Source organism: Drosophila ananassae, chromosome 3R, assembly GCF_017639315.1.
Source record: "Drosophila ananassae strain 14024-0371.13 chromosome 3R, ASM1763931v2, whole genome shotgun sequence".
In the NCBI taxonomy this organism is placed as follows: Eukaryota; Metazoa; Arthropoda; class Insecta; order Diptera; family Drosophilidae; genus Drosophila; species Drosophila ananassae.
The window spans coordinates 9,706,151-9,726,039 of NC_057930.1; the positions used below are offsets into that span (position 1 = coordinate 9,706,151).

At 42.0% G+C, this 19,889-nt stretch overlaps 2 protein-coding genes across 4 annotated transcripts; both read right to left on the bottom strand.

The window, feature by feature from the left end:
* Positions 1-5,682: 5,682 nt before the first annotated feature.
* Positions 5,683-15,482, bottom strand: LOC6504290. Of its 2 annotated transcripts, XM_001965039.4 has the most exons (3): positions 15,201-15,482; positions 8,406-9,561; positions 5,683-6,182 (listed from the first exon to the last, which is right to left on the bottom strand). In XM_001965039.4, the coding sequence occupies exons 1-2, from the start codon at positions 15,319-15,321 to the stop codon at positions 8,444-8,446; spliced, it is 1,239 nt and encodes a 412-aa protein (XP_001965075.3). In that variant the 5' UTR covers positions 15,322-15,482; the 3' UTR covers positions 5,683-6,182; positions 8,406-8,443. The 2 variants fall into 2 exon arrangements, with proteins under 2 accessions (XP_001965075.3, XP_032310944.1); XM_032455053.2 differs by lacking the exon at positions 5,683-6,182 and having other exon boundaries at positions 8,285-9,561.
* Positions 9,900-12,877, bottom strand: LOC6504288. 2 transcript variants are annotated; one of them, XM_032455049.2, is made up of 3 exons: positions 12,704-12,877; positions 10,854-12,647; positions 9,900-10,792 (listed from the first exon to the last, which is right to left on the bottom strand). In XM_032455049.2, the coding sequence occupies exons 2-3, from the start codon at positions 12,592-12,594 to the stop codon at positions 10,716-10,718; spliced, it is 1,818 nt and encodes a 605-aa protein (XP_032310940.1). In that variant the 5' UTR covers positions 12,595-12,647; positions 12,704-12,877; the 3' UTR covers positions 9,900-10,715. The 2 variants fall into 2 exon arrangements, with proteins under 2 accessions (XP_032310940.1, XP_014760426.1); XM_014904940.3 differs by having other exon boundaries at positions 9,900-12,647; positions 12,704-12,874.
* Positions 15,483-19,889: the final 4,407 nt, after the last annotated feature.

Below are 19,889 nucleotides of genomic sequence, written 5' to 3' on the forward strand. Positions count from 1 at the left end.
CTGTGAAAAAAAAGTGCAAGAATAATTAATGGAAAATGTAACCAGGAAAACAAATAAATACGAATCTAAACTTGAACAGTGAAAGTGAAGAGAAATGGATTTCGTTTGGATTCCAATGCCACAGCACGGCACAGTAACGATTTAACTTTTGTCTTCTATGTGTCGCTATCTTCCCTGCGGCGGCGGTGACTGCCGCTTGTATGGCTTCAAAAATAACCATAATTTGTCCTTGACTAACGGGCGGCTATTTTTAAGCGTATTGTTGTTGTTGGCCACCCCTCGCAAAGGTTAGCGGGACAAACGGACCGAGAGACGCAGTGAAAGTAAAAGCCAATTGCAGCGCGATATATATTTAATTTAATTGAAGAAACAATGCCGAGGGAAAGATATTTCGCTGAGATTTCTTCTTTAAAGATTGACAGGCGAGGAAATAGAATAAAGAGATCTGTGCAGGAAGGCGAGGAAGCCGCCCCACGATGTGCCGCAAGTGTCCTGGACATCCTGATGGATGGCCCCGTGTGATTTGTGTTTACTCTTGAAACAATTTTTGTTGTTTCCCTCTCTCTAGGTGTATCTTTGCAATTGTTTTTATTTTTTTATGTCACAACCGTGGAATCAAAATAGGGAATGGGGAGAGGAAAAAAGCTAATTTGATGGGTCGCTTGTCAACGTCAGCGGATCTGACGATCCGTTGACGGATTTGTTTTTCATTAGACAGACGGTGTGTGGCCCACGGAGCGTATACGCAATTTACAATGAAATTTCCAGTGGTTAATAATTCATGTGTGAATTGGATTTCGAGGCGAGTGTGCCTGTGCCCGGGAGAATAATTGTCTTGTAATTTATTTATGCCAGCTTACCCAACGAAAAGCGAAGGTATTCGAAGGATAAATCGATAATGGGCCATAGATTAAATAGGTTGTCTTTGGCGATTCCAGTCTAGCCCTAAAAATAGATCATAAACAATTCATTCGAACCGTCAACAGAGTAACGCAATTTCTTTGGAAATTTCCCTCCAAAAGAAATTATAAATTACCTGACCAGGTCGGGCAATGCATTTTGGCTAATGGTTCGCTTTCCTGACACGGAAATTTAATTTCCAGATAAAAAGGAAATCCCACGACATGTGTGTACTCGGTGTGTGCGGCTAATTGCATATCCTTACACGCACCAAACACACACACACACAATTTACATTGTGAAACTGAGCCGGAGTCATTACGTATACGCCATGGGTGCTTCGGCCTTAGACCCCAATACAGCCTACACACGGGGCACGTGCTTAATAATTTCATGTCGGGCCTTTAGCCTCCACGTACCCCCACTGTAATTAATTTATGCAATAATTTTTCATTGCTGACATAACTTGACAATTTTCCCCGACGAAATATGGGGAAAACGTTTTAATTTTAGAATGAGTTTGTTCCTTTGGTTTAAGTCGTAAACTAAAGTTGCCACACAGACCTTCGGGACACTTATTGCCACTAAATTTTACGTTGGACAATTGAAAGAGTTTCTCCCCAAAAACCCGTCCCAAAGTTATGATAAATGACAAAAGACAAGGCACATAAAAGACTGGACGTGGTGGCCAAATGTTTCGAGCCATCACGAGAGGGAAGTGGCCATGAATGCCGGTCATTAGGTTAACTGACCGCCAGGAAGTTTCCTAGGACTTTCTAGGATTCTAAGAGCAATATTTCCCTTCAGCCAGGCTCAGCCTGGCCTCCTCTGCCCGATGCCTAATCCTCTTCACTTCGTCATTGTGCTCGGCACTTTCTTTTTTGGACACTTCACTTTCGATGATTGGCGGGCGCTACTCGAAAGGAATGCCCCACACAACAGATGGATGGTGAGGGTGAGCTGCGACAGCTGCGCTTTTCGTGCGACTGGGGAAACACTCAAGTAGCGGGGCAATCCTGGGCTCACACTTGACAATTGCCATCAAGGACGAGGAAGCGCCACGTTCCTTTTGTACTTTTATGTTCAGACACGCAATGCGATTGAAGTGGATTCGCCTGGGGGAGACTAATAGAAAAGGTTATTGACTAATCCATTGGAAATTTGACTAAAGAAGCCATAGACCTAGGGATTCAGGAATTATGTGGGCAGCATTGGACTTTAAGGCAGTCGGAAAGATACCATTAATAAAAAGATTTGAACATTATTTTTGAACAATAAGTATAGTGTTGACCAGATTCAAGAATTTCTGTATCTTATTTTGATCTGCTTGTCCCGTAAGTCATTGATTTTTTGCTGGTTTGAATTGTTATGAATTCAACACTTGTTCTGTCCCGATTGTGTACCCAAAAAAATAAAAATGCCTACACCCACCCCTTTTCGAACTCCCTTTATTGTTTTTGGGAAGTTGCGGCACTAAATGTCAAGTGCACGTGCTGTACAAAAGCAGCTTTTCCTGACCACCAACCAAGCTCTTGTCCCTCCCACCCCCAAAGTAACGTCCCATCGGGCCGACAACGTGACGTATGAGTGATACAGGCATACATTAACTGTGCGAGGGTGTGTGGTGTTGGGGCGCTTATTAAAACCTGCGCATTTCCAGCATGTGTCAAAAGCAAAACTTTACGAGGCAATTGTCGAAAAATGGTTTCGCGATCCGGCAGCTGCTAGTGTTCATAACTAACAATAAACTAATAGCAATCAATCACAATCAAGTTCCGATTTTACAGTCGTAACCAACTCAGAAGCAATATAAATCGCAATAAATCTCGAATGCTTTAACACAACAAACAAAGGCAAAACACATTCTCAAAAACAGCACAGTCGGAGCAGCCAAAAATAATTACAATTTGAGCGAAACTCAAGGAGAGTCAACACGGAAAGAAGCTGAGTAAGTAGAACAAAAATATTGACCTTACCCTACGCTCCATTTCTCAATGTGAGTTTCAAACCCAAAACCCACTGACCATAAAAAAAAAAACTGGTATAGAACAAAAAGCCAAACCATTGCAAAGTCATGCATAATGCAAATGCAAGTCAAGGATAGTTTTTGGCAGTTTCCTGGCTGGCTGGGAGGTCTGGCGGGGATCCTGAGGTTGAGCCTGGCGTCGGCCGGGCTTCTTCCTTGAACAGCAATATTTGGCACGATTTTAATACAATAGAGCTTCACGATAATTTAAACAAAATATAAAAGAAGGTTCTTCTATTTATTCTTTAACTTTTTAATAATATTATCTTGAATTTAACTTTTGAATTGTGTTTAAAATTAATATTAAAAATATTTATATTCTAATCAATATAAAGTTTTATAGAAAACAATGAAAAATCTCTTAAAAATCTGCTTTGTTGTTAATGAAAACTAAAATATTCTCTAAAAGAGTACTCACATATTCCTAAGAGTATCCCTATTTTTTCTAGCTTACCAAAAGAATATCAAAGTGTTTTTAATTTTCAATTTACTTTCTGACTTGCCCCTTACCGAGATATGCAAAATAGCAAAAACTAAACAAGAACAGCAGAAGCGTTTCTTTACGTTATCTACCCTAGAATCCTGATATATATTGGGAATATATGTGAAAGCTATCAAATGTTTGGACTGTATTGCACTGTATATATAAAAATCAAATGCCAGCTAATAAAATAACAATTAAATAGTTTTGATGATAAAATTTATAAAAAATATTCGTACGAGAAATAAATAGCGTGGTATTTTAAAGCAAACATGCTCTTCCAGAACTTTGTTTGCTTTTTTGTGGCTGAATTGCTGTTTTTGTTTATTTTTGCGCAATGCTCCAATTAGGAATGTTGCGCATCTCTGTAATTCACGCCTTGCACTCCGCCTTCCGCGGCTCAGTACCTAATTATCAACAGAAATTTATTAGCAAAGGCTGAATCATTTTTCAAATCTGGACAAACAACAAATGAATGGATGCTTGGCTGCCCTCTGGCCCTTTGACCCTGTTAATCACCTGGAACCGGAGGCTAAAACTGAACCAGAATCTGAATATTGCTGAGGGAGAGATAGCCGAGTTGCCTTCGCCTTCGTTAGGGCCTGGCCCTTTGAACTTTTGCACTCTTGAACAAAAGCGCAGAAAAGTTTTCACTTTTCTTCAGTTATTTTCATTATGCATGTGAGTGGAGGCCTCCGTTTGATTTATTGTGCGGCCCGGTGCTCCTGGCTCCTGGCTCCTGCCGGAGAAACTTTTGATTTTTCCATTGTGATTATTTTATGATAGTTTAGGCCCAGACTTTGCAGTTCTTCGCGCTAACAATAAAGCCCGAAAACTTTTCGGTACAGATACAAAAACCCGCATCTGCAAAATGAAAAGCGGAATGGCAGTGAGTGTGCCAAGCAAATGCATTGAAATTTGTAAAGCTGTCGATACAAGAACGAATATGTGCAAATATGCGGTTGCTGGTATGTGAAAATAGTATATGTTCGAACTCAATACTCAATACCAGGGTAGAATGGGAGAGTTCTTAAAATGTTTTCATACACACATCTATATTTTTTTGCCCAATTTTTGTTGATAAATCGTTTCCGTTTGCTACCGAAATTTGTACAATCATTCTTCCTTGCCAATGTACTGCGAACACTTCGATTTTCAAGAATATTATTTATCTAGGGAGCAGCCATACAAATTGAATATACTATCAGAGATGCCCCAGCAGATGCTCCAACTAGCTGCATGAAAATATTACGTATACGCCCTGCTGTCATCGGTACCCACAAAAAATTTGCTGATGCCGCTGACGGGGATGATAATGAGAGCACGTGGTCTCTCGCATTCGCAATTACACATTTAAGCCGTGTGTCATGCATATTGAGAGGCTCATTAAAATATATACATATATGAACCTATGTACATATGTGCAGTGGGGACCGGTCCCCCAGGAAGTTAGACAAACTAAAAGGATGCTATTCCATCGAGGGGGCCATTAAGTTTCGGCATTATGAATCTATTTATATTTGAACTAATGACTTTGACTCAAGAGTTGAAAATATAACTTTCTTCCGTTTGTGCGCCTTCGCAGGTGATTAAGTTGCCGCCTTTGGGCCCGGCATCGTTATTTCTCGTCCTTGAAGGACGATGAGGAGCCAAGCTCTCGACAACGAGATCAACAACAATGGGCCGTTGCATACATTTCAGGGCATATTTCATGAGCTGTTAATTTCGCTGTGAAAAGTCATGTGTGAATGCGGGGAAAGCGCTTTTAATTGAAAATTCACACGGCCAAAGGGGGTATGCCAGGGCTTGGAGGGTTATTTTCCGGAAGGCAGGAAGGAATGGAAGGAACGAGGCGAATGCGGCGCTTAAATATTTTGTTTTCATTCTTCCGTTTTAGTGAAGCGGCCAACAATGGAGGCGCCGCTTAAGTGGGCGTAGATTGTCCATGTAAATGCTAGAGGCAAAAGTAACAAAGAGTGACAGAGAAAGCTGCACCGACTAAGAAAGAGAGGGGGCGAGTGCAGAGCCAGAAAAAAAGGAGGTTAACAAGTTGAAGCCGTTTGCTGACGTCTCAGCGTCCCGTCTCGCTTGGTCTGGAAATTATGTGCGAAAAATATTTTTTCACAGCACTGAAAATTCTTTATCATCACGTTGCAGAGTTTCAAAGTTTTGTTTTTCTTTTGGCTTAATTAAAAATATATAAAAAACCGTTCAGATGCATTAATAACTATTTTATTACTATTTTATTATTATTTATTCTCATATTATAGGTTGTAACTTTATTATTATTAATAAATTATTACATGATTGCAATACATGGTGCATTGATGTCTAAAAAATATTATAATAAACTTGGCTTCAGGGCGGATAAACTAATACGAGTTATGAGTGATGCAAGAGGTCTAACTGTAGGGTGGTTGGATGGTAATGTCCCCTCGTCAAGTGGACTAAAGTGGGCTTGTCGTGCCCGTTGCCGTCGCACTCAAAGACCCAGCCAGGCAGACCGAAATTAGACGAGTTACCAGAGCTTCTCGCACATCTGCACACGGTAAACATATCTCCTGAGTGGAAACTGTTTCCACATTCTGTTTTCCTCAGCCTTCCTGGCTGCTGAGCCCCTTTCTATCTCGTGAGAAGGCCTACAGGCCAAATGGGCCACTTGCACTGCCTGCAGTTAAAAGGCGCCTGATGGCCTTAAGCTTTTGGGACTACGTTTGCCACCCCATTCATCTAGAAACTTTGTAGCAGTCCTGGTCGTGATGTAACATAATTTTGCTGAAAAAAAAAGCCATTAATTAGGAAAATTCAATAACCAAAATCAAAATAGTTGGCCCAGTGAAAATCACTTTACTTTGCGCATTTAATGGTATTGGTTTAGCATTTATTGTTTCAATTATTTATGGCAAAACCATAAACTGAAATTGAAAAGCCATTCGAAATGAATAAATTTCCATGGGCACTTTTATTTGGTTTCAAAATACGTTAATTGAATTTTGTGGAACCAATTCATTGGTTTGGTAAATTTATTTGATATTTCGAGTGCCTTTTTAACACCTTACTGATGGGCATTTATTTGGATTTAATTAGGGATACATTTTTGGCGCAAAGTAACTTTATTATGCATAAAAAAGGGCGGTTTCTGATATCACAGGTTTAACTTATAGACAATTTTTTCTATTTCCCTAAAAACTTTATTATTCTTATAAATAAGTAGCTTGTTAACATATAGTTTATTTACATGTCTAGAATTGAACCCAACTATTACCGCTTTTAAAGTTTAATAGATTCACATTTTTAATGGTGCACTTATTTGTTAGAAAAACTTTCAAACTTTCTTTTCAATAAAAAGTCTAGAAATATAAACACATCACGTCTTTTACTCGACCAGTGCTTGCTTTCCACAACCTTTTTACTATTTTCCTCCACCTCCTTTGGAATCAAATGTCAGTGTGGCGCGGGGATTTTCCGGCTCAGGAAATGGATATGGGGGAGGGACTGAAGGTCGGAGGTGGCTGTTGCTGTCGCCAGACACCTCAGAGCCGTGGATGGGGGCTATTGCTTTTGGCCTCGGAGCTTGGGTCTTGGATGTGTCATTAATTGCCTGGTCGCCATTTTGGCTGTCAGGCAAGCCGCTGCTGCCGGTTACTCGCAGCCCGTAACCCGTAACCTAGTATCCCCGTAGTCTCATGGCCCGTAACCGTGGCCGTAACCGTAGTCGTATCCGTGTCGCCTGCAGGCCAGACTCTAGTTAAACAAATCAACGCTTTCATGGCCACTAATGCAATCAGGCCGCAATAATTTTAACGTTCAACGTACTAGCAATTTGTCATTTTCCAATCCGACCTAGAGAGTGGAATGGGCGGATAGTGGCAGTAGCAAAGGGGCTTGGCGGAGGTGGGCGCGCCAGCAGTCAGCCAGCAGCTTTGGCATTTTCATTTCCATTTTTATGCGCTTGTCATCGTTGGGATGGAAAGGAATGGAATGGCCTGGCCTAGCCTGCTAGGGAATGGAGTGGGGTGGGTGGGCTTAAGTGCTGCCATTTGCAGCTAGAAGCGCCTTAGTTGCCTTAGTCTCATTTGAGATACGCACACACATAAACAGAGCCGTACACAACCACCAAGCCAGACTCATGTGTAAGGAAACACACACGGATGCTCACGTTTAGGTCTGTTACATACAATAAATAAGAATATGGTTGTGGGCACTCAGAGAAATGGTTTAGGTTTAGTACATTACATTTCAGTTGTTTAATAAATTGGAATATGGATAATTTTTTTTAGGCCTGTGGGGGTTCTTTCATAAAATTGCTCTAGGTTTGTCTATTTTAGAAAAAAATGTGCTCCAAACTTCAAGTGTTCTTCCAAGTGTCCTTGTGCGGACACACGTCGAGATGCTTTCTAGTTGATGGGATTGCTTTAGTTTCTCCTTCGCTTGGTACTGCCTTCCTTTTCAGCACTTAAATGTACCCAGTAGGTTGCAGATTCCAGCTTACAAATAAATTGTCAAAGACACATTTTTCCTTCTCCAACAAAAGTAAATCTAAAAACAAATATCAAAAATTTAGATTCCTGATCGCCAAGGCGATTGGCATAAAATTATGTAAAAAAAACATAAATCACAGAAAATAAAATTAAATATCACCACCAACATATTTTCCCCATCTTTTTTTAAAGTTTTGGTCAAAAGTGAAAGTGACATCTCCGATCCGTAAGTATAGTAATTATATCACGATATACTTATGTACATAAGTAGGAATGGGATCGGTCGACTATATCTTATATCCATGTCAAGTTATGAACTAGAATTTTATTAAAACCGGAGCCTACCTGATAGTGAATGTTATATTTTCGTTTGCAATTCAAGCGATGTAACACGAGTAACATTAGAACATGAGTCTATTATCCATATTGAATATATTTAAAATTGATGTTGCGCTGTGTAATTGAGTATATTTCATTGCGTAAAAAAGGCTAACAAAGAGAGGGTAAAAAATCATACCATATAAAAATGTGGAGTTTTACAGACGTCTTTAGGATTTACATGCACTCCGCTAGGGTGCAGAAGTCGACGGGAAGGTGCCACAGCATGTATTTCAGCTTGTTGCATTGCTTTGCGAGAAAAGCGACGCTATCTTCATCTATGTAGACTGTGAGCTCGTTGTTCTGACAGCCCCTAAAGACAACCTTTCTGTCGTACTCCTTCGAACAGGGATCCAATGTCACCTGGGACATGACGCACCACTTGCTGGTGTCCAGCCCACAATTCTGTTTTTCAATAACTCTAAAAATGCGGCACAGGTCCCGCTTCACGATCAAAGGAAGGACAAAGGCACACCTAACAAATTCGTAGTGTTTTAAAAAGGATTCGCACCTATAAGGGGGGCACATGGGCCGGGCAGCATGTAAGATCCATTCTTGGGTGTCTGCACCTTCACAAACAATCATAAGGGTATAGTCGAACACATCGGCAGGCATACACTGGCTGAAATTCAAGGAATTTGGATCTTCCGAGAACTGGAACTGTTCCGCTAGGAAAATCAAAATGCACTTGAAGTCACAGTTACATGGGTCTTCCTCGTTCACAATCATAACCGCATATTTACGGTATTCAGGCAGAACATTGGCGTAGGGCGGACGACCGCAGTTTTTGCAGCAATGGATATCACATTTGTGCGGACATTTCTTGTCCTCATCCACCTCAAGAGGGGGGCAGCAGAACTTCTTCCGTAGTGCGCGGACGTTGCTTCCTTTGGATCCCTCGCTGCTTGAGGCATTGGTGTCTCCGCTGCTGGCCGTGCTGCTCTCGGTACTAGCCTCTGCGGTGCTGCAGCAAGCCCCCGAAGAACAATCGTCACCCAGAATGAGGTTACAGTCAGGATCGCTGGAACGTGGCATCGCAATAGACTGGTTTGCAGAGCTTCCTAGAGGCAGTTCGATGTCCATATCTATGTCCACCTCCATGGACATCTCAGGGGAGCCGCACCCGATATCTTCGATGTAACACAATCTGCACACGGGTTTGGTGTCATCGAACAGTTCGATGCAGGCAGGATCGTTGTCCTGCATGCTGATCTGGCACAGCCGTGAGACATCTGATAACATAAGGTCGTCGGACAATTTTGAATGGCTTAATAGCATTCGCTGACGCTTCACAGTTTCACTGTGCTGCGTTTCAAAATATTTATTGTTTCAATTTTAGTATTTAGTTTTTGATTGACATCACCAACATTAACCCGTCGCAGCATTCACCAAGAGCTCTGAAACACAAAAAAAAAGCAGCTCTTGGGTAGGGTGATCTGCATCGGCCAGTATATTTTGCATTGCTTTAAGGTACCAAGGCGAAAAAAGACCCCTACATCGTAATAAACTGGACAAACGTTTCTACCATCATCTTCTGTATTGCGCCCCAATCGTGTGTCGTCAGTTCCCGTATTTTTAATGTCCTTCTTCATAATCAGTTGTTGTCGTTTGTTCATCAAATTCGCAATAAATGTTTTTTAGGTGTTTTAAAGTATCGGTTTAATAATCTCAGTTGACCCTTCCGCTCTTTGCCATCAGTTCAATTCTGTTCAGTGCTTTCGAGAGAGTTATTCACGAAAGGAATCCCCACCTCTTTTCGAAGAGGAACGCCATTCGTTGAGTGCATCCATTAACCCTCTCAGTCCACTGAGTGGTCCAACGAAATCACCGGGTAATAAACGGGGAACTCCTGCCATTCCGCTCTTTAATAACCAGTCCATCCCCGGGTTTGGCCAGGTCAAACCTCTTCTGATAGCTGGGTACGTTGATGTGTCCTTTCCATCAACTCGGGCATCACCAGACACACATGCTCGTGGGCACGTCTTCATTTTTCCGATCCTGGCACTCGGGAAAACAATGATGTTCAACTCTACTACTCCGGACGTATCTGCCGGTAACAATGTGATTCCAGACCTGTATTGAAATTTCTTTGCGTCGAGCACACTATTCAGTGCCCACGAGACCATGTTATAAGCTACACCGCGTCCATTAGTTGTTGGTGTGAGTATGTCGAAGTAAGCTGGTTTTCTCGTCTCGTACTGACACGATGACGTTAGTAAGCTTAGGTCAAATTGCGCACTGTGGCCTGACTCTATTAGCCATCCGATCAAGTTGTTAGATTCCGAATAATCCCCATCCAATATTAGTTCACCATTGGCAGGTGTAGAACATACAAATTTGTGGCCGAACTTTTCTGCTATTGCTGCAACGTACCACCATGGTGTATTCCAGCTGTAATGCACGTCAATCCAATCTTCGTTAGCTTCTGAGTCGTCAGACCACTGGTTCATTATCCAACCCCACAGATTCCGCCAAATTGGTTTATCAACGAGCCGATCAACATATTGGAATGTTGTGACGACAAATCTGTTAGTCAAAAGAGGCCACAGGTCGAAATAATCTTTTGGCAAGTATTTCCAACTTTTACCTATGATGTTGTGCTCGAAGATGGTGACTCCCAGTTCCATAGCTGCCCAATTAGTTAGTCCCAACATCAGGGATGCATAGCCCAATGTAGTATTGTACACGTCCATTGGTTCCTGTAACACGTGTCTGTTGCTCTCGCGGTCCTGAACGAAAATACCACAAGCTCTGAGGATCCGCATGTTTGCCGTGCACGCTGTCAGTTGGTACTGAATACACTGAGCTGTATGTTTCCACATCGCTGGGTAGTGTGCTGTGTCTTTTTTGCAGTTGACTTGTCCATATGCCATATATCCCAGAGGGTCGGTTCTCCAACTTTGGAAAGCTTTCAGTCTCTTCAGTCTATCGGTACTGTCCATGTCGGCTATATCGGGCAACTCGTAGTCTCCTATTTTTATGCCCTCTTTGGAATTGAACTGACCAGGACCAAACAAATGATTTCGTTGTGCTGTCTCTTTTTGTTTGGGAGGCTCAGCTGGGTTGGGGTATGCCCCGAACCCATTCATTCTGGACGTGGCCAGCACTGCGGCTTTCATATGTATTGATCTGAACTCAGCGCGTGTGCACAAAAACTCGATCATGTGATTCAACGCTGTGATTATGTTCCTATCTTCCATTTTACTGACTGATGTGTCCGTCAACCTTCCTAGTGAGATGTATACTTGTTTAGCGAATTCGTACTGTCCCGCCCAAGAAGCGTGAATTCCCATTGTGATTTCATAATTTAGCGATGTAGGATATATGCTTCGGGTCGAGTCGACAACTACTAGGCATACTCTGGAGTAGTTACCCGGTATGTGTACCGTTGCTGCTTTCGGCATAAAAGACATTTTCATTGTCCTACCTTCTACCTTCGGGTCGACTGTATTAGTATACTCAACTTCAATCACCATCGCATGGTTCCACCATGCTGTTGTTGTGAATGACATTATGTAGGGCATCAACCATGCCTGTCCACGCCAACTCGATTTCACTGGTACAAAGACAACGTCGGAAGGGTGTACAATATCTCCTGACTTTGTTTTGATTGCTACATCATCAGCAGTGTAGTCTTCAATAAGCGCGGCATACGCATCTATGGTGCGGAAGTATAGAGTGCTGGTTTCAGTCGCTGTGCCTATCTGCAAGTTATCAGATGATCCCAAAGCTGGGGTCCACACTATTCTACTGGCTTCTCTTGACACACATGTGTTTATCGACTGTTCATTTACGGCTGTCGATACATACACTTGCTGGACTGGACTTACAGTCATAGTCTGTAGCATCAGCAAACGAGTAAAAGCTGCTTCGTCCAGCAACGGCACTGATTCAAAGTTACTCCTTTGCATTATCGCCGCGATGGGATTTTGGTTCGTGAGTCCTGGTATCATCTCCCTTATTGCGCCGGTCTGCCAAAGGTCCATTTTAGCTTTAATCTGAACTCCTAACCTCATCATTGAAAAGTTGTTCACGGCTACGTCAATGGCAGGCATCCAATCAATAGTTTGTTCATCGGTGTTCACTGTAACGGATGTCGGTATAAGAGGATCCGCCCACATTACAGGACTAAATGGAATGAAATCCTCTTCGAGCTTATTTCTCAGAATCTCTGTTCCGGCTGGCATGTCTTTGACTCCAATTGGCGCTGGCTTAGGGATTGGATCCAAGAACATCTTTTGTATCACAGCGAAAACTTCCACAGGCGATGATGCAATATTGGACACCCTTTGAGGCTCAGGATGGCTTCCTTGTGATGGATCTTCCATGTGATTTCTATTTCCGACAAATCGCCCTTGCGAATTTGTGAAAGAACGAGTTCCTGCGTGGACAAGCAAAGTAGAAAAAATTGATCCATCAAGAACTCTGCTGTCTTACCCGGTAGGGAACCTCGTGTTCCATTCAACGGGTGTGGATGAGGACGCCAACGGCAACGTATGAGACGGGGAGACAACTTTCACTTCCGGTCACTTCCTTTGCACCACTTTCTTCTTTCTGATCCAATTTCTCCGGAGCTGCCACAAATAGTGCACAAACACAATCAGCTGATCGCTAATGCAGCTCTGAGAGTAAAAAAGCAGTGCTTTTTGGTAAAGATGCAACCAGTAGAGGGCGTGATCCGAGAAAGCGCTCCCCAAATGGCCCCCATGGAGACTGAGTAGCATATTTTTTGGTGCTGCTGGCCCACTGTTAAACCCTGCACTATATGCAATAAGCCAAATATGTTGAAATTTTTGTTTTTTATTTAAATTATAAGTTAGTAAGTAATATAAATTATTTCTGAATGAAGGGATTATTTTATTAATTCATCAGGATGTGCCGTCGAGTTTTTTCAATAATTCTTAGTTTTAAATGAGTTTTTTTGCGTGAAAATTTATTTTTAAGTGTTGACTTATAAAACAATTTAATAAAATAAATTGTTATAATGAGATTTTTACTGCGAAATTTTTTTTATATGTGCCTCAGTGGCGGATAACTTAGTAAAAACAAGAAAGGAAAGCTAACTTCGGGCGGAGCCGAAGTTTATATACCCTTGCAGTTGAGTCGCAGTCCGCTAGGTGGCGCCACGCATTTTATATTATTAGATATATAGCGGATCGTATATAGTTGGCCGATCCTTATGAAATTTGGCATATCGAATTATTTTGCCCCAAGGGGGATCCCTTAAACCTCCCATCCTTCTAACTTGAAAAACAAGGAAGTTATAGCATTTCCGATCAATCAGTTATATGCCAGCTATAGGATATAGTCGACCGATACCGTTCCGACTTATGTACTGCCTGCAACAGAAAGAAGGGTGTGTGCAAAGTTTCAACTCAATAGCTTTAAAACTGAGAGACTAGTTTGCGTAGAAACAGACGGACATGCTCATACCGACTCAGGAGGTGATCCTGATCAAGAATATATATACTTTATAGGGTCGGAGATGTCTCGTTCACTGCGTTGCACACTTTTGACCAAAATTATAATACCCTCTGCAAGGGTATAAAAATTGTTTAAAATTATACAATTATTCGAAATTTCAAAACATTCACCTTCTCGACCCTACTTTCTTTGTATAATATTCTTATACTTTGAAGATTTGGATGGATGATTTTTTTGTTCCATACAAATTTCCCGACCAAATAAACATACAATTGTAATATACACTTGTAATTGAAGTATTTCTTTGCATAAATTCAGTCTAACAAAAAGAGGATAAAAAATCATATACCATTATAAAAATAATGTGGAGTTAATTTTACAGACATCTTTGGGATTCACGAGCATCCCGCTAGGGTGCAGAAGTCGACAGGAAGGTGCCACAACATGTACTTCAGCTTGTTGCATTGCTTTGCGAGGAAAGCGACGCTTTCTTCATCAATGTAGACTGTGAGCTCGTCGTTCTGACAGTCCCTAAAGACAACCTTTCTGTCATACTCCTTCGAACAAGGATCCAATGTCACCTGGGACATGACGCACCACTTGCTGGTGTCCAGGCCACAGTGCTGTGTTTCAAATACTTTAAAAACACAACACAGGTCCCGCTGCACGATCAAAGGAAGGACAAATATGCACATGATCAATTCGTAATGTTTTAAAAACGATTGGCACTTATAGGGTGGGCACATGGGCCGGGCTGTACGTAGGAGCCATTCTTGAGTGTCGGCACCATCACAAACTATCATAAGGGTACAGTCTAACACATCGGCAGTCATACACTGACTGAAATTCACGGCATTTGGATCTTCCGAGAACTGGAACTGTTCCGCTAGAAAATTCAAAATGCACTTGAAGTCACAGTCACATGGGTCTTCCTCGTTCACAATAATAACCGCATATCTACGGTCTTCTGGGAGCACATTGGCGTAGGGCGGACGACCGCAGTTTTTGCAGCAATGGATATCACATTTGTCCGGACATTTCTTGTCCTCCTCCACCTCAAGAGGGGGGCAGCAGAACTTCTTCCGTAGTGCGCGGACGTTGCTTCCTTTGGATCCCTCGCTGCTTGAGGCATTGGTGTCTCCGCTGGTGGGCGTGCTGCTCTCGGTACTAGCCTCTGTGGTGCTGCAGCAAGCCCCCGAAGAACAATCGTCACCCAGAAGGAGGTTACAGTCGGGATCGCTGGAAAGTGGCTGGAAAGACTGGTTTGCAGAGCTGCCTAGGGGCAGTTCGACGTCCATATCTATGTCCACCTCCATTGACATCTCAGGGGACCCGCACCCGATATCTTCGAGGTAACACAATCTGCACACGGGTTTCGTGTCATCGAACAGTTCGATGCAGGCCGGGTCGTTGCCCTGCATGATGATCTGGCACAGCCGTGACACATCCGATAACATAAGGTCGTCGGACAATTTTGAATGGCTTAATAGCATTCGCTGACGCTTCACAGGAACCCCAATCCGCTTTTCCATAAGCGTTTTTAAGTCGAAAATCGATGCTTCATCTCGGACTCTAACCAACGGCACCCGGCCGACCGTACTTGCTCCTTCGAAGTAAATCTTGAAGTACATATTTCATCAACGAACTTTAATATGGAAAGAAAATATACATATATCCTAAAATATTTCACGTTAGTATTTTTTTTATAATTTCGATTTTTAACAATTTGATTTGAACTCTTAGAAGGAATCGAAACGAGTGATTCAGAGCTAAGCTGGACGAGGGCTTGACATTTTTTATAAAAGGCAACAGCTACTGCGTTTCAAAATATTTAGTTTTTCAGTTCAGTTTTTAGATGCATATAATAAGAATAAATTAAGTTGTTGCAAAAGTAAATTTAAAAAAAAAAATAACGAAATATAGAATCCAGATCGCCAAGCCAATTGGCATACAATTATGTCGAAAACCGATGAAACACAAAAAATCAATTTAATTCTTCCAGCAGCAATAAAATGACAAAGCAAAGCCAAGCCATAGTCCTTCCTCCTTCTATCAGACTGCGGTCAACCAAGCGTTATATAGATAACACACTGGCACACACATGGACACATCACAGACACCATCAAATACCGCTCCCACATACACTCACTTAACATCCATTAAACACTTCATAAAATGGTCATTTCTTGTTCCATCGCGTCCAACGCTTCTGTCTTGTCGGTGTCCTTTTTGTTTCGTTTATTTTGTCATTTTATTGCGGCATACTTTTCGGGGTTTCGGAGTCCTTTTTTAGGGCTTTGTGTTGAATCCGGTTGTGGCCCAACTCTAGCTTGTTTTTTGGTAGTTACCACTGACTAAAGCACTAAACATCAGTCAATAAATCGATTTCCCTGAATTATTTATAATGAATGTGGCAAAGAGCAGGCGGGGACAGAGCCACACTTAGTTAGTTAGTTAGCAGCGAAGAAAACAACCAAAAACTCCATTGGAATTTCCACCCTAGACCCCCAAAAACCATATATCCCCCTCTAGTCCTGGTGGTATTGCCATGGGTCCTTGTTTGTCGATGTTCGTTAATTGTTTTGGGTGAGTGATTACTTTTATTGATTCCGATTGATACCACAAAATCACAAAAAAGGGAAACGCAATGGAAAATCTACGCAGTTGGTTTGCGGTTAATGTGGGAAAGGAAATAAATTAAGAAATCAATTTACTTCAGGCCACAAAACCATCAAATCATACTAACAGGAAAAAAACTTTTAAAATAAATCAGAATTTTATATTTTTGTTTATTTTAATTGTTTTTTCCATAAATAGCTACTAATTAAAAGAATGAAAACAGTAAAAATTTGTACCACTATCACCTACAGTCTCTCAGTTTTACGCATTTATACAGAATAAATATATATACTTTATGGGGCTATTATTATTATGGTCTTGCATTTAAATTAAATAATTTAATAAAATTATTCATTTCTGGCAAAACAATGTCTTGAATGATTTTTGAATTTGGCTTTTACTCACCTCTTCTAATAACTTTGGAAATTTATTCAATATTTCTCTTAGGCACACACATCACACTGTTTATCTTCACCTTTGCCAAAACATCTGCTCGGCAAATTGTATTTTGTTTTATCTGTAAACATACGTCCAAGGAGAACGCTCACAGTCCCACACAGGATTGTTTTTCAACCATTTTAAATCGTTTCAACTCGCCCGAAACTCAATTAGAGTTTGTTGTGATTCCATTTGGGAGTCAGGCCGCAAAAAAAAGAAATTGTTTGGCTATAACGAAAATTGTAGTCTTACTTTCGGGTCGCTGGGATGGCCTTTGGGTGCTGGCTTTTCGATTTCAAGGCTCTTGGCACTCGCTTTGTGAAGCACTTTGCCAGTTTTGTTTGGGTAATGGGAAAAGTTTCGCATTTCTTTTTGGATGCGGCCCCGCCCTCATAAGTTCCTTTGGCCATAAGTTTAGTTTTGGAGCGTGTGAAATTTTGGTAATTGGCTAAGCGCAGGATTGGGCTGCAATATTGCGAACCTGTTGTCGATTATTCCCAGGCCATTGAGTGAGCACTGAATCGCTTTTTCAGTGGATCCTGGAGTCGCACTATACCCCTCTGCGATCTCCGGACCTAGATCCCTTCTGCGGTCGAGCGAGTCATACATTATGTATGACATGATTGGCGTATTTGTGGCGGCATCAAATGGGATTACGGCCTTGAACTTTCTCATCATGTGTGGGTGGATACATCCAGCCGCCCGCCCGGGCCTTCACTGTTCTTGTCATTGATTTATTGGCTTTCAGCCCCCGCTCTCTAGGTCTCCGTCAGCCCCCTCCTTCCAAGTGCCAGTGTGTGTCTGAGAGAAATTTCATTTAAACTTGTTCTACTACGTATATTACTTTTATCTAACAGCTCCCACTTCGCACATTGTTTTAAGAGCCCGAGACAAGTTGTCGTCCTTTCAGGCCGCAAAACACCGCCTACTTTTGCATAATTAAGCAAAGGTAAGACAGGTGCCACAATAAAAAAAAAAGCAAAGGAAAAAGTTTTCTCCATGACACAGTTTTTGTTGCGCCACTAAGCGCCTTTTGGCCTTTTAATTATGCAGTTGACAGGCGGCCACCTGCCCGCAGATCCCTCCTCCGATACCCGGGGACGGGGTGTCCCATATTCCCCCCATTAATGCCCAAAAAATTGCCAGCGATTGACATTATTTATGTCAAACACAAATCGGATGCGGAGTGTGTCCTTGTACGGACAGGATCCCGTGGGATCAATAAAAATGCCCGACAGGGATGAAATACTCCTACAATCCTCTTCCTCCAATCACTGACAGCCAAATGGACAAGGCCACAGTCCCTTATCCTATGGCAGGGAGGGGGAAAAAGCCCAGAAAACAAAAGGATTTTCGCCGTCCCCACGCGCTATCCAATCATCTATGTAAAGTTGACCAAAATGCATGGCCCGAAATACTGGCCAAGAGATTAGGTGGCCGTGCCCTTGGGACTCGTTCAACATTGATCGATCTGGTATGAAAAGGGAGAATAAATAAGAAAAAATGTATATTCTGCTTGTGTCAAGTGCTGACAATCAATTTCACTTTGATTTTGCCAAACCAGACGAATGGGTTTGTTCATCAATTTGGTTTGATTTAAGCGGACATAATAGAAAAGTCAATGCTTTGAATGTGATGGAGTGGCCTCAGAAATTGGTTTGGTATTTCGCCAGAATGTCATAAACCCAAGTGAACATTTTTATTTGATTATTGGTAAAGGTTAGAAATAATTGCGAAGCCTCTAATAAATGTCACGCCAAAAAGAAACGTTTTCGCTCTCATGTGTCTGGCTTAAAATGTTATCCAGTTTCATTCGGATAAATACTTCAAAGCCTGTAAAGCGAAAAACAATGAACAAATTCAGATAAGATCACATTTCAGAAAAACAATCCATTGTCCTTGGCGGGTCTGGTCCTCGTCCTGGTGGACAGTTACCGTATTTCATGCACTACGACACAAAATGAAATGAATGAAGAAGGTTCGGCTCAGTCGGGCCGACGTCATCGTCCATCACCCATCAGCGTCCATTCCATCTCAGCGCCATCAAATCCCCCCCTGGCATATCCTTGCACCCCTCCGTGGGAGTGGCCCCCAGCCCCTGTTCGCTGTGATGTCCGCCCTGTCGCTTAAAGCAATGAACTTTAAGTAATTTGCTTTTACTGCCTGACAAGTGACGAGTAAAACAAAATGTGGCGTTTACTTTCCTATTTTTTATTTCAGCTGCAGGACCCTCAACTGGCGGGATAAGGGGAGTGCGGCGGGCGGCATGTAATCAAAATCAATTTGCGGGGTCCAAAAATAAAAGCGGTAAAGCGGGGAAAAAGATTGATCAGATGGTTCAGTTCGGTTCAGTTTGTCGCCTATTTTGGTGCTCTATTTTTGAGTTAGCAACTTGTTCTTGGCCCTGTCCCGATGGCTCCTGCTCCGGCTCCTGCTGTGCCATTTTATTGTGCAATGTTCCGGAAGGCTGCTTTGTTTCAGCAAAATGCGCTATAAACAAGAGCAGCGTATAAAAGTGTTTCTACCATTTTCCCAGATACATATCTCGGCAAACGCTCTCCGCTAACATACAATGTTTGTCAGATGATTGAGTTGGCCCAGCTGCAATTTATGCTCCAGCTGGCTAGCAGATTGCCGGGACGGGGTATTTTTCTTACTTTTCGAGCTTTGTTGCTGGTAAGTGCTAGATTAGCTTGGGATCTGTTGAGAAATATACGGGGTTTCAGCAGAAATAAATGGTCAAAAGGATGGCATTCCCTACGTCTAAGCCATGGCCGTGATTGCTCTGGCTTTAACAGAAAAAATTGTGGTGGCCCTAACAACTGTGCATCATAAGCTTCTCCAATGAATAAATTTAGTTTTTATTGTTTCATTTATATTAACTGAAGCGCTGAATAAACAGTGCTTTCAAAGACCTTGGGAAACATTTATTTCCAGCCCATAAGCCTTAAATAACGATTGCTTTTCCTTTGTGACATTTTGGCCTCTTGCAGCTCTATATTTACCTGATTAAATGGCCGCAAAAAATGAAATCTTATCAACAAAATTCCCCACCACTCTGCCACCCTCCTCCCGACTTTTCATTCTTCCCATTTAAGCCAACTGTCAGGTGGAAACGCGACAGAAGCAGAGACTCGCATTA

Excerpts from the sequence above, each read along its gene's own strand:
- LOC6504288 (XM_014904940.3), bottom strand. The coding sequence starts at position 12,594 with ATGGAAGATCCATCACAAGGAAGCCATCCTGAGCCTCAAAGGGTGTCC.
- LOC6504290 (XM_001965039.4), bottom strand. The coding sequence starts at position 15,321 with ATGTACTTCAAGATTTACTTCGAAGGAGCAAGTACGGTCGGCCGGGTG. Across the intron at positions 9,562-15,200 it reads GGAAAAGCGGATTGGGGTTC|CTGTGAAGCGTCAGCGAATG; the intron begins CTGTGAAGCGTC and ends AGCACAGTGAAA.